Here is a 14,561-nt window from a genome sequence, read left to right on the forward strand (position 1 = left end):
AGGAAGATGTGACGTGGTGTGGGATTTACAATCAAAATCAAATGAACTCATTCTTACTTTTTGTCATGTATTTTTAAAAGGTTTTCTAGTCTGGAGGTTTTTTTCAGTCTTGTACAATGATAGCATAAGAACATAATTTCTGCACAAGTCTTTTCCATATTGAGCTTTTTTATATACTGACTTTGAGCAAAACTAAATGGAAGCAAATTCTGGCCTGAAATAACTTGAGCTAACAGTTACAGTTAAGCACACAATGATCATCTTGCATGAGTTCCTTCTTGCTTCAAGTGTGCTTGACTTCATGCTTTACCAAATCTTATTGTAGTACTGTTAGCACATTATTGGAAACAGAGTTTCCAACCTTTTGGATGTATTGTCATGCCCAAAATGTGCAGACTGCCTTTTGCAGATGCAGCTGGGTGTATGCATTTTATATAGACTCTTTGAGAAAAGGGTTAGGTTTACTTTTAGGTGCTTGTAAGAGCAGCTGCAAAGTGCCAGCATAGGTGTAGGTGTAGAAGCTCACACTCTGGGACAAGGGCAAATAATAGGTAAAGACCTTAGAGATATATTTAACAGAGGTTATCTCTCAGAACACAGTGAGTGCAGAAGTGCTGGCTACTATACAGTTGTTAAGGTATTTTTTTCTATTATTCTCTTCTCTGCTATTTTGAATACTGTAGGACAATGCTGGAAGATAGCTTCCTCAACTGCAGACCATGCAGCTAGGGCAGATTAAACACAACCTAATACAGTTATCAGTAGGGGCCTTTCATTTATCGGACATGTTGCACAAATGCATCACTTTTCCTTTCAATTCCTTTTTCAAATTATTTCTTAAAGCACTAAGGAATCTACATATGAAAGTCACTCACAAACATAATTTATGAACCTATTACATGACTTAACCTTCAGAAAATAACTTAATGTTCCACCTATTTCGTTTTATAAAAAATGCCAGTTCATCTTCTGAGTTCCTTCTCTTCTGAGATATGCTTCTGCCTTGCCAACTAGGTTCTACTCTAAGCAGAACCTAAAACAAAACCAGAAAAACCCCAACATGTCTTGCCAGTTCTTAAAACACAAAAAACCCCTGTTCTTGTTCAGAAACGTTCAGTGTATTAAGATACACAGAACCTGGCACCTTCAATTTTGAGTAGATTCAGATACACAAAAGATATGAGAAGGAACAGTAGATTTTCATTAAACCCATGTCACTTCTAGGGGCACAGTTTTATAGAAATCAACATATCTTGAAGAACTGTACCAGAAGGTAAATAATGGTTCAGTAAGTTCAGAGAGCTCATGTCACTGAATATGAAATAGCAAGAAATGCAGAGGCTTGGGAATGAACAGTGAGTGCCAAGGGAAATCTTTTTTTTTTACCTTAGCCATTAACCTCCCAATCAGTGAAACTATGGAAAGATTGGTTATGCAGCCTTAATAATGACTGTACAGAAATGGCATCTCCTTAACTCTTCAGAGCAAGTTACTTCTATAAAACTATCGCAGTGCTCTAGAGTTTTTTCTTTAATAAGTGCATGGACTTTCTGAAAGCTGTTGGACTTCTGCATATGGCAAGTATTACATTGTGGTGATACATTTCATTTTTGTCTGCCTTTCATCAGGGTGTTTGTCCTAGGTTGCTGATTTCATGTTGGCTAAACTAGGCCAGTTCCAGAAACACTGTCATTGTCTTCAATCAAATCTAGTTAATTCAAAAGATTTAGAAGTGAATATAATTCATGTCCCTAGAAATATGGCATGGACTTCTCTTGGGCAGTCTGATTAACATTTTCATAGCTCAGCAATTGTTGCAAAGGTATTTGAAGCATACAAATGTGTGGTACTCAACAAAAGACGCAAAAATTTCTGCTTCTTCCCACTCTATTAATCAGAATGACAGCTAATATACTCTAATGAGAGCTTCGTGATGCTGTCAGATACCACATCCTTTTATTGTAATTAATGATGTTGCCCTCATGTGGTTCAGGAGTTTGGGGAACATTTTAATTCTTCAAGCTTGCTCGCCTAGTGGTGGTCCTGTACCCTTTTTTTACCTTAGGGTGGATGCAACTCTTCTCTGACAGTGAATCCATAGGGCTGAAAAAATAACTCAGATCTTGGAGGTAACTTAAACATCTCAGCCTCTGTCAGTAACTTGGCTTTGAAATAGCTCAAATGGGATTTCCACGTAGGAAGCTTTCCCTACACAACTTCTGTGGAAATATTTGCTGAGTGAAGGAGAGAGATAAGGATCTGTAGTTCAAACTGCTGCCACAACATCCACTTTGAATGTGAGAGATGTTGCAAAATAAAGAGCTGTCATGGTTTGTTGTGCTTAATATCTGTAGCTACAGGACAATAAAACACTCTGGAAGCATGTTATTCCAGAGGATGAGAGATACAGATAGCACAATTCAGTGTGCTTTTCACTGTATTGAGAGAGGCTGTCTCTTAAGAAAAAGCTGCTATTGAGGGCAGTTCTCCCTGCCTGAGCTCCCATAGGCTTTGCTAACCTGTGGTCCTCTGAGGAAAGTGCCTGCTGCACCACTTTTTTGCAAGGGATAGGGTGCCAGGCTACAAAAGAGACAAGCATGTGTTAGTCCCTTTTCCTGCCCTTTCTTTTTCCTGATCTTCCTTTTACTCCTTGCCACAGTGCTGGCCAGTGTTTTTACAAATGGGATACCTGAATCTTGTACCTATTAGGGTGCTTGTCATCCTGTAGTCTTTGGACATGTTAATCCCACCTGCAAAATCACTACTTGCATTTGCACATACAGGCTGTATGTCATGTTAGGACAGTTCCTGCTGCAGTTTCACTGCTTAATATTATCAGGTCGTTTATGGGATTTGCACACATAAAGGTTTTTCCAACACTTTTCATTGTTTAAATTAATACAGTCATTAGGAAAGAAGAAATTACATGAACATTTTGTTTATGGGGTTCAACTTTTAGCTGGTGAAAGATAAATTATTTAACAAGGTGTGCATTTATGAAAGATATTAAATAATAGGGGAAAAAAAGTTTCTTTCTGGACTTCATTATTCAAGAAATCTGACTTCTGGGAAGTTCACTAATTTAAGGATATGGCATTATAAATACCTTTATCCCTCTTTCAATTTCTTAAAACCTCCATTTTGTTTCGCTTGCTCACTAACTTGCATTCAGTAATAATTTCCTGGTGCTGTTAGCTCCTTCACTATTAGAAGTCTTCTGTGTTAGCTTGTGTATGCTTATATGTCATGAGCACTTTAAGCAGCCTTATACACATTATGTATACATACACTACTGAGTATGGCAAATGCAAATGTATGAAACATAACCCTTCTGAATGCAATTGCTTGCATTCTGCCCAGAGAGGATGTGGCTGTTTCTTCAGGTCGTATTTTACATATCTTCCAGTTTCAAATCTAGACAGACATTTTTACATGCCCTGTGCTTTTTTGTGATTTTTTGATCCTCTGATCTCTCCTTTTCCCATCTTTCTGCATACCTGTGTTGCAAATGAAGTATTAGTGAATTAGAGGAAATGGAGACATAGTAATTCTGGTTGCTTAGGTAGGAAGCTGTGTGAGCAAGTTCCTTGCCTCCCAGGCAGATGTCTTGTAGTGAATGAGTCTCAGGGATTAGCTGAAATGCTGAGAATAAGGTTTGGCGTCACAAGTCATTCACTCTGGCACCTTCATGGAGTTTTCCATGCTGTGGACTGCTACTGCTGTCTGCTAGAAACTTTTCTCAAGTCTGCATGGGTTTTGCTTGAACTTCTGTTAGGTAGTAGTGTCTTCCTATCTCTCCTACCTTGCTCTTGCTAGCAACTACTTCTTTTGGAAGAAGATCATAGCTTATAATCTCTTTAGATTGCCTGAAAGAAGCAGAATTTAGAATAAACACATTTTTTTGTGTGTGATATACTGTCTTACAGAAAGAGGCTGCCTAAAATTCATTATGATATCCTAATGCTAAGTAAAAGACTCTGTCTGTAGTTGGTAGTGCACGTTACAGTTTATATATCCACTTTAGATTACATACAAAAATATGTGGCAGGACATACCTAAGTAATATGTAACAATTTAGATCTGCAAATAAGTAATTAGCTGGTAATGTCTAGGTCAAATTTGTGATTACATCAGGACTTTCCAATGGATTGTTGCTTAATTTCATGTGAATAGGAAGGCATGAAGGAAGGATTAAACACAGTACTTAGCACGAGCCCAGTGGTATTCTGTTCTGTCACATAGTTCCAGTGTGACTTCAGGCAACCTGATTAACCCCTGCATACCTCTCCTATAGTCTCTGGGCATAACCAGTCTGTACATAGGGAGTTCCGTAAGATGGAGTTCATTCTTGTTTGTGAAGCACTTTGAGATTCTTAGATGGAAAGTATTCTATAAATGCAGTAGAAGGGCAGAGTTCTAACTGTGCTGTTTTAAAACCCTCTGCATGTTTTTCTAATTTACAAGTCTTTATCATGCCATGAGAAGAATGGAGACTAACTTATGTTTTCAGTGCAACAAAGGAACTTGTGAAGTTCTCCAAGTTCACAAGTGACTTCAGGCTCAGAGTATAATGTCATGTGTTCAGACAACTTTTTTTTTTTGACTTTCCTTGCAATGAAAGAAGGAAATACGGTCCATGTACATGCAGCTCATTCGAGCAAATGAAACCTGTTCTGATTTCTAAAGCTGTGTTTTAAATTTCACACATTCAATTTCTTCCAGATCACCACAGACCTGAGGCAGCGTTGCACAGACAGCCATACTGGAACCTCAGCCTCTGCACCTATGGCTGCAGGCATCATTGCACTGGCACTGGAAGCAAAGTAAGATCCAAGTTATACTCTGAAAAAAAAGTAAAGCATACGAAAGGAACTTTCACACTCATCCAGTGCCTTTATCCAGGGATCTCAAGGTGTTTCAGAAACTCTGTTGTAATAATTCACAGTACCCTTCCAAGGACAGGAAGGATCCGTGAGCTTATTTCGTCTGCAGAAAGCTGACACCATGGAAATGACAACAGAGTATGCAGTGTTGAAATGACTTGAAACCATGTTGAACACAGGTAGTTTCCACTGAATGATGTACAGCATCCTCACAATGTCTTACAGTACCCTCACAGTGCTGCCCAGATCCACTGTACTCTGCAGGCTACTGTAGGTCACCTCTTGCATTCATCAGGCTCTTCTTAGTGGTGTCCATTCTTCAGTGTTGAAAAAAGTTTTGGGGTGGTGTTAGGCTATCATGAACAAAAATGAACATAGTATGAAATACAGAAATTCTCAACTTCTGAATGCTGACACAAGTCTGTTTTTTCAATGGGTTAAGTTCCTCAGCTGTAAAAACTGCATAGTGTGGCTCCATAGTCACTTTACCTCAGAAAAATTTCCGTCTTACACTTGTTCTCTCAACTGCAGGATTTTGTTCCTTGTCTAATAAGTATCTTTAATGTGCTTCATGGAGCAGCAGAAATACTGGCAATTTATTGGGTAAATATGTATTTCAAAACTTTTTGCATTATTTTGTGCTGTATTAGATAATATTTGCAGGTCTGAGGTGGAATGCTCCACCACAAGTCCTGCTTGAAATCAAATGTTTCTGTGTGGTAGGACACCAATTCTGTTAAATTCTGAAGAAAACCAGTTTCCTCTGGGGACTTCCAGTTCCTTTGAAGGAAGTAAAAAATTTTCACACAATAGCAATTTCAAATTATATAAATTATAACAGTAGAATTATTTTTACGCTTTCATGTACCTTTTTTTTTTCATGCGCAAGAAACCATGGGCCAGTTTTCAACACATAATACCTTTTTGATGTTGAGTTATAGTCGTAAGAGTTAGTAATTGAAGAGCTGACATAATCTTAGATAGTGTAGTAGTTGTATCATTATAATTAATCTTCTTAATGCAATCACTTGAAACAAAGGTATTTTAGGTATTTTTAAAAGTTAATATAATGCTATTATTTATATATATTTTTTAATTCGTTTTAAAATCCTTAAATCATTCTAAACATCCTGCACATGCAGATAAAATTGTATGTGCATAAATTTAATTCTGCTGAAAGTTTTTCTAATTATTCCTTAATGAATGGAGTTTGCTTGGTAACTTATTGTTTGTGTTCTATATGATATTTTACATGCATTTTCTAACAGATTATTATTGTAGTTGAAACTTTCAAAGAATTACAGCACAAAATACCTACAACCAAGTTATTGCTGACTGTGACAAAATACACAGAAGCTTACACTTTACAAAAGCTTTTTTCTTTGTGAACTTTGGTGACTATACCAATACGAAATCCTTGTTAGTGCTATGGACTAGTTTGGAGTTAGGGTTTTTTTTCAAAACTAATAGCTGCTATGATAGGAACAAAGACAAGACTGCATTAATGTTTCACATATGGTGATAGAGACAAAACGCGCCAGCGACTAAAGACCCTAGTCACTTTCTTGGTTTTGTAGTACTTTGTTGGGTGGTGCTAACAAGAGTTTTTGGGTGAAAAAATATCGATTTTATCTTCTTTCAGATTCTGTTCAATTTGCGTATATGGAGGGATCTTTCTCATTTCCAAATGTTGTCCTGTGTTTTGATAGCTCCAAATGACATATTAATAATATCGTATATCTGGTTTTATTAATTTGTAGATGTTCTTTAACTTTTCTGTCTTAAGAGTACTTACAGCCAACCTTCTGAGCACAGATGTGAAAGAAAAAAACAAAAAAAAAAAAGAGCAAATTAGAGAAATATATATTTCCAGCTTTCCCATTATGTTTTTCCCATTAATTAATCCAGTCCTAGGGTTGGAGAAACTGTTGGTCTTGTGAACTTATAGATTATGAAGTAAGGCCTTAGTATTACAAGGCAATCATATCATAATATATTAATAGAATTATAGATTGGTTTGGGTTGGAAGGGACCTTACAGATCATGTACTACCTGCCGTGGCGTGGGGCACCTTCCACTAGAACAGTATCGGGGATAGGGCAGCCACAATTCTCTTGGCAACCTATTCCATTGCCTCACCACCCTCATAGTAAAGAATTCTCTCCTAATGTCTAATCTAAATCTACCCTTTTTCAATTTAAAACCATTCCCCCTTGTCCTGTCACTACATGCCCTTTTAAAAAGTCCCTCTCCAGATTTCTTGTGGGCCCCATTTAGGTACTTGAAGGCTGCTCTAAGGTCTTCTTGGAGCCTTCTCTCAGCCTGTCTTCACAGAAGAGTTGCTTCAGCCCTTTGATATATTTGTGGCCTCCTCTGGACTTGCTCCAGCAGGTCCACATCCTTCTTACATTGTTGCCCTCAGAGCTAGACGCAGCAATGCAGGTGCTGTCATGAGAGCAGAGGGGCAGGATCACCTCCTTTGACCTGACGGTCATGCTTCTTTTGATGCAGCCCAGCATACAGTTGGTTTTCTGGGCTGCAAGCTCACACTGAAGCTGGCTTGTGTTGAGCTTCTCATCAGCCAACACCCCAAGTCCTTCTCCTCAGGGCTGCTCTTTATCATTTGCTGTCCAGCCTGTATCTGTGCTTGGGAAATTCAATTTTAGTGTCTTGGATTTGTTTGTACAGAATCTATTCAGATTATTTTAATCCATTTCTAAGTGGTTATTCTTATTTATTTGTCCGGTTTGAAAATTCAGGTTATATTTTTCACCTGTGATACCTGCCAACTTATGTGATCCTAAATAATGCTGGGAATTTAAAGTATACAAAAAAAACTTTTGAAGCCGTGTTAAGTATTTTATTCAATACTTCTAAAATATATGGCATGAAATGGACACGATAGTGTGGCTTAGCATTAGGACTTATTGGAACTCGTTTGCATTCAAACAGAGTTTGTCTTTATGCAGACACTTCCCTAGATGCCGTCCATATTAGTGCCTGTGCTAATAGCACTGTTGATAGGAAAACTTTTAAAAAAGGTTAGTTGGAAAGGGGTTTTGCAGAACTATTGATGATTATCATATAGCAAGCTGTTTAAAAATTGGAACACTTAGTCCTGAACGCTTCTTGAATATGTCTGTAATAATGTATAGTTTTATTCCACTTTGTGCTGCAAAACACAACAAACTATACTGTGGGAGGCTTTTGGGTTTATGGGGTTGATTTTCCCTAGTAGCCAAGTTCTGTTCCTGGGAAACATCAGGAGGTGAGCAGAGCACTAGTCTGGCCTGGATATGAGTCATAACAGCCAAGAGGTTGCTTCAACTCATACACAAAGGTACATTAAATCAATGGAAAATGAGCAAGGCGGATTTCCACTCTGACCTGCCACTTTCTTGCTTTGATAAGCCCCATATGGTGGGATTGGCAGGTAGCTGATGGAAGACCTCTTACCTCACTTAATAAACCCTAATTTGAACACTCCACTTGGTTTTCAGCTGGGATCTGCTCCTGAAATCCTAGTTTGGCATTGTGGTCTACTAAATACTGCAATTTGAAATAATGTGAACACATCTTTTTTTTATTTTCTATCCAGCGTTTGAGTATCAAGTGGCATGTTCTCCTTCAGGGATCAAAGACTTCTATCTGAGTTTCAGACTGCTTGTTTGGAATCCCTGAGGACTAAGTGTAGATATGCAACAACTATCACACAAAGGATATCTCTTAATCGTCATATTCTATGGTTTTCTTATGGTATTCAGGTAGTTAATTGATATATCTGATGATTCCTGGTATATCTAGGATCCTGTTCAGGCTTTGTGAATAAATGCTTGTGTATTGCACTTCTTAGTCATTACATGATGTTGAATTCTGGTAATTGTAAACCAGCAATTATGGATATGAAGTGTAATCCATTTAGTCAGACAAAGCAGCAATGTTCTTACTAAAAGCGAGCTACTTGTACTGCGTAGTACCATCTACTGTTGATATGAGAAATACTTTTTCTCATTGATGAAAGGTCTGAATTTGGAAATTGGGTGAATCAGGGACAGGAGAGCCACTATGCTCACATTTGTTCCAGTGGGTATTGTGCCATGTTCCTTTGGAGAAGCCAAATCTAAAAAAAAACAAAAAAAGAAAAAGAAATCTTACGTTGCTGATGGAAGAATACATTGTACATCCCCAAATTAACTGCATGCTTCACTGTCTGTAAGCCAATGCATATTTTCCAACCTATGGTAATGGCAGTTACATGAGTAAGAAGTACCACCTGAAATGGAAATATTAATCTACTATATTTCTACTGTGTGGTATACTCAGTGGTACAGCTTTGGAGAGTCTGTTTTCTTCTGTGATTCCTTTTATGTGAGCTGTATACTTCATTTGTCTTTGGTTACATGAAACCAAGCCTAGAACAAGGTAGTTCTGGGAAGAGATAAAGAAATTCAGTTAATTCTGATGCCAGCAATCCAGTCAGAAATGTGAGAATGCACCACATTCTTGTAAAAGGCAGTACAACCAAGAACAGTCACTGAGATGAACGGAAAATTGAGTTCACATTGCAAGGGGTCAAGAGTGTCAAAGGAAAATACTTCGGATTTCTGAAAACTGATTAGATAACTTGCAATATTTCCCATAGTGATTGGTTGTCTTACAGAAAGGAGGAGAGTAATAATGTACTGTCTAGCAAGGGGCAGTTTTGGATACAGAGAACTAATTCTGTGTTGTCAAAGTTATGAGGCTTTTACTGGTTCATAAGTATAGTCAGGGGCTAAAGGTGATGAGACAGTCAAGGCAACTGTGGAAATGCTGTCAGGTGACCTCTGTATGCAGGCTTCCAGTGTAAGAGGAGATACTGTCATTTGAGTCAATCAGCTTTAGTTAGGTCTTTGCTTCATTGATTGGCTGCCTGTTATAAAAGGGAATGCTAGAGCATGTGAGTTGGAAATCTTTTTGTGAATCTTTGGATTTTTAGAGTAGTTTTAAAATAATGCTCTTAATTGTGAAGTATTTGAAAAACATAAATACATGCTTAAGTTAGAACCTGTTTTTTCTTTTGAGTTTTAACCACCTGTGCCATTTATGCAGTTCCAGTTATTATATTGACATTGACTTGGAAATATCTTCCTGAATTCAGGTTGCCCCATATTTCCCCTTTTAAGGTCCTGGTTTCAGTTCCATGTAAATTTGCCAAAGAAAAATTGCTCAGTCTGAAGTTTTCCATGTAACTGGCTTTAAAAATGTTTTAAGAAAATTGTGTTCAGACATTTCTTAAACTGAGTCTGGGTTAAGAAAAAAGAAAAAAAGACGTGTTTGATTGTGATAATTTCTAACTTTTTCATGGAGTTTTACTGTGTCTGCACTATGGAGCAACAGCTAAAAACAGAGCAAGTGGATAACCGTTGTTCTGGTGCCAGGGCAGTGCCTTTTACTTTTATAAGCTTCTCAAAAATCTCAGTTGGCATGTGCTCAGTTGAGAGTTAAGAGTTTGGCAGCTCTATCCCCTATAGCTTTTTGGTTCTCCAAATGCTCCCCAGCCTCAGGTTTTAGAAGCTGTTCGGGGTTGTCTCTGAAGTTGTTCTTAGTGGTGCTGCTGGCTTTTCACTTTGAGATCAGGGAGCTTATCTGCTTTTCCCAGTCTGTTTTTGCAGCAAGAGGAAAATGAGGAAGGTGGAAAAGGAGCAAGTTCACTGGATTGCAGTCTTTCTTTTAAGATTCACTGCAGTATAGTGTCATAGCTGAACTATATTAAAAGTGATCAGTATCATCAGACTTGGCAGCTTGGTCAAATCAACAGCCTGGGTACTATGCTAATCAAAACAGCCTGCATTAACTAACCTAATATAATGTAATGACTCCCCACATGCACAGTTGTAGTTGGTTCTGAAACTGAGAACTGGCCTAAGGTTTTTGCTGCTGCTGCTTCCATGCTGGTGTCCATCAGCTGACTGTGCACACTGTCTTTTGGGTGGTGCCATTTCATTCTTCCTCTGGACAAAGCATAGAAAGGGATGTGAGTCAGGTACCTCTCAAGATATTTCTCCTTAGAAAGTCATCATTATCAACCTGCATTTGGGCCATTGATTGTTTTCCTTTGGGCACTTAGGATTTTCTGTCTCTGGGAAAAACACGATAGTTTGTAGGATCTAGAGTCTACCACTATTATATGCACCTTGAATTTGGCACAGGTACACCAGAAATCCATTGTTGGTTGATCTATGTCTGCTTATCCTGCAGTTCATCTAAAGGAATATATCTGCCATGTCGTATCACAACTTGTCTGTATTCTATCCTAAAAAACAATATGTAAATAATGCAAAAGATGGTTGTATCAGTTCAAAAGCCTTCAAACTGACTCATAAACAGACTAGGACACATTGCAGAAACTGTGGAGATGCTGCACAAATATAAACTGAATGACATAAACTAGAGCCAGACACAAACCAGTAGAGATTATGTTGTACAGAAAAATGCTATTACCTTGAAAAGATGTTCAAAAAGCTAAGCTTTGAACGGAAAAATATGGTATTGTAGAATTTGTGAGCTTGAGATATTTAAGATAAATATGCTTAAAACATGAGTAATGTGCTGAAGTTACTTAGTGATTGCTGAAATGGACAGATTAAAGTGTGTCTTTCCACAGTGAAATTTGGCAAAGATCAGGACACTCAGAATGTAATTGGTTTAAATTATGTGTTCTTAATGACTGTTCGTCAGCAGTTTGTTTTTAGATGTGTATCACTGCTCTTCTTTGTCCAGTACCTAAATTAAGCTATTAATGGGAAAAGAGGAGGAATATGACAATTAGTGTAAGAGGCTTTTGACAGCAATTTTGGTTCTAGAGAGACATTTTCCCAAAATTTCACAAATTGCACATCTCTTTAGACAGAGGGCTATTGTATATGCCATTAACACAACTAATAACTGATCTTTAACTGCAGTATTTTCAGTTGCCATCAGTTATTTTTTTTAAGGGATTGTCATCTTTAGCCAGGCTTGGGTTTTTTTTCAAAGTGATCTGATTGGGTAAAATTGAATGCAAATCAGAAATTAGCAGGAGAAGTGGCAAATTTCTGATGTCAGTATGGATCTCAGAAAAGGGATGTGAGCAAAGAAAGAACTGAGAGTTAACTCTGAAGTAACAAAATGGTTTTGTTTGATACACTATTTGAATGAACAGTGGTTTACCACGTCAGAAAATGACTAGACTGCTAGAGTAGAAACTTAGGTTGCATTTACAGGGAGAGCTACATTCTGATCAGCAAGCACATAATATTCTTTACTTTTTAAGCAGGAATTTAACAGGATTATTTACACAGTATGTGACAATTAGAATCTATGAGGTTGTCAGGCATGTCAAAAATATTTTGTATGTCTGTATGCATGCACAACTTAATTATTAAACACTGGAGTCCATCTTTGTATCTTATTTTCAGGAATGAAATGCTTATGGTGTAGAACATTTAGACACCTAAGCACAGGGTAAGCACAACAATTAGAGGCTGTCTTAATGTCTCATCCTTCTTAAAATTCCGTGCTGCAACAGGCTTCTTCACACTGACTCTTTATCTGACCTGGGAAAGAATGTCTTCCGTTAACATAGCTAGTAGTGTTTTGTTTATAAATTTATCATAAAGCCCTTAAGGGTGGTGTGAAATTAGCGATTCAAATGATCTGCTGATCTGCAAGATGTCTAAGGCACAGAGACTCCTTTTTATAGTAACAGTTATCTATGTCTGTTTTCTCACAGCAAAGATTATTTGGTACTTCCAAATTGAGTGGTATCCTCCTCTTAGTTCACCATGTAATGCTGCGTTTCTCCTTGATTCTTTGGTGAAAAGTTTATTGTATTCTTCCAGCAATCCTCATCTGCTATTTTGGCGGGAAATATATTTTTTCAGATAGGCCATTTTTGTCACATTCAAATTGCTGGTTATGAAGATCATGTAGAAGCTATTATTCATGTTGCTAACCGTATCATCTTACTAATAAAAAAACAAATGACCAAACCAAAGTTGCACCCTATTTTTTTATTGCATTGAATGATATTTTTGCTGATTTTCAATCTTGCACTGATTATTTATTCTGAACAGTCATTTTTGGCATGGTATCATTACACAGAAGGGTAGAGCTTGAATTCTTTCCTATTTCCAGGATTAACCCGGTTGTCATTAGGGAGACTACTTGTGGAATGAAGAAATCATATTTGGCAAAAACTGATGACCTACTACTTCTAAGCAGCCTTCTTAAAGATACAGTTAAATCTCAAATGAATATTACTGTAATATAATTTATTTGTCCTATTTCATTTTTTTCACATTTACCTTGTTTCATAAACATTTTGAGAAGCCTGAAGGAAGAGGGCTGTACCTTAGAGTAAAATTATTGTTAAGGACACAACAGTCATTATTTTTTGGCTTCAGTACAAGTACTTTCATATGTAATTGTTCTCACTTCTGCTTTTTCTGGTTTGATTTTAAGTATTGTCTGGTATGTGTAATCCCAAAGCAACTTCAGATGAGACACTGAAAAAAAATTTCTGGAAAGAAATTGCCCATTTTTTGAAATCAATCCATTATCAAACAGAGTTAGCACTGTTCTTGTTAATGCATTTGTTCATTTCAAGATGCTTAGCCATTAATTCTTCTGAGATTAATCAAGTGGTAAATCAATTAACATCAGTGACATCTTGTCTGGATCTGGGGCCCACATGGCTAGCAAACAACTGTTTACTCACTTAGAATCCAATTTTGACATGTTTTACAAATATTTGAGCAATTCTGTGATTTTTCCAGATGCTTTAAAATTGGCTGCTAGACTATCTTGTTAAAAAGAAAATCCCTCTTCTTTCTTCAAATGAACTGCTGTTGACATAATTCCAGTTTCCTCTTTTGTTGTTGCTTGCTTGGTTTTGGGGGTTTGGTTTTGTTTGGAGTTTTAGGTTGGTTTTTTTTGTTGGGTTTTTTTTGTTGTTTGTTTTTTTTAAGGTTTCTGGAAAAATAGTATGGGCAAACAATTAAGCAATTGCAGATCTGTTTTGTTTCAAATAAGGTCTACTGTAGAGAGAGAATTTCATTCCGGCAATAGCTCTATTTTTAGTATAGTGAAGGTCCTACAAAATCAGTTTGAATATTGTTCTTATGATGTTAAATCTCTTAGGTATAAATACTCCCAAACTGCCATTTCTTGAGAAGAAAATTTAAAAATCTTATGACTTACACAGTAAGCCAGCAGGCTGGAAGGCTGCATGAGAGACAGACTGATTCAACCATATACTCAGTCATGTCCTGGAAATCAGTCCTCTGATCAAGTTTTTCTGCCCAGAAATCCTCACATTATTTTGTATGGTTAGATAAAGACGGTAGGTAGCTACAACACTGAATGGCTCAGATTTCAAGATCTGCCATCGTTTTTGTTTTTAGAAGTTAACCATGATTCTGAAACATAATCTCATTTGCTGACTGAGCAACTTAAATTCAATTTATGAGAGATTAGTATTATCAAGTGAAGACTATAGTTCATTTATCTAGGCATAGTTAGATCCACCATTAGATCTATCATTCTTCTTTAAATAATCAGTTGAACATGCGTTATCTTGAATATGTCCTTTAGAAGTTGAAAGTGGTATTTTAGTGCCTTATTTTTCACCAATAGTGTGGACAGCTTGCTTTCTAG

At 37.1% G+C, this 14,561-nt stretch overlaps 1 protein-coding gene across 3 annotated transcripts in view; it reads left to right on the forward strand.

The window, feature by feature from the left end:
- PCSK5 (proprotein convertase subtilisin/kexin type 5) overlaps positions 1 to 14,561 on the forward strand; it is a 260,279-nt gene that overhangs the window by 129,766 nt on the left and 115,952 nt on the right. For all 3 annotated transcript variants that reach the window (XM_062641593.1, XM_062641602.1, XM_062641612.1), the window contains exon 9: positions 4,723 to 4,823. In XM_062641593.1, coding sequence (XP_062497577.1) covers positions 4,723 to 4,823 — 101 coding nt within the window. The remainder of the gene's footprint in view (positions 1 to 4,722; positions 4,824 to 14,561) is intronic.

This window comes from Pezoporus occidentalis, unplaced genomic scaffold, assembly GCF_034315485.1.
Source record: "Pezoporus occidentalis ecotype Australia unplaced genomic scaffold, CSIRO_AGI_Poc_V1 ctg117, whole genome shotgun sequence".
NCBI classification, from domain to species: domain Eukaryota; kingdom Metazoa; phylum Chordata; class Aves; order Psittaciformes; family Psittacidae; genus Pezoporus; species Pezoporus occidentalis.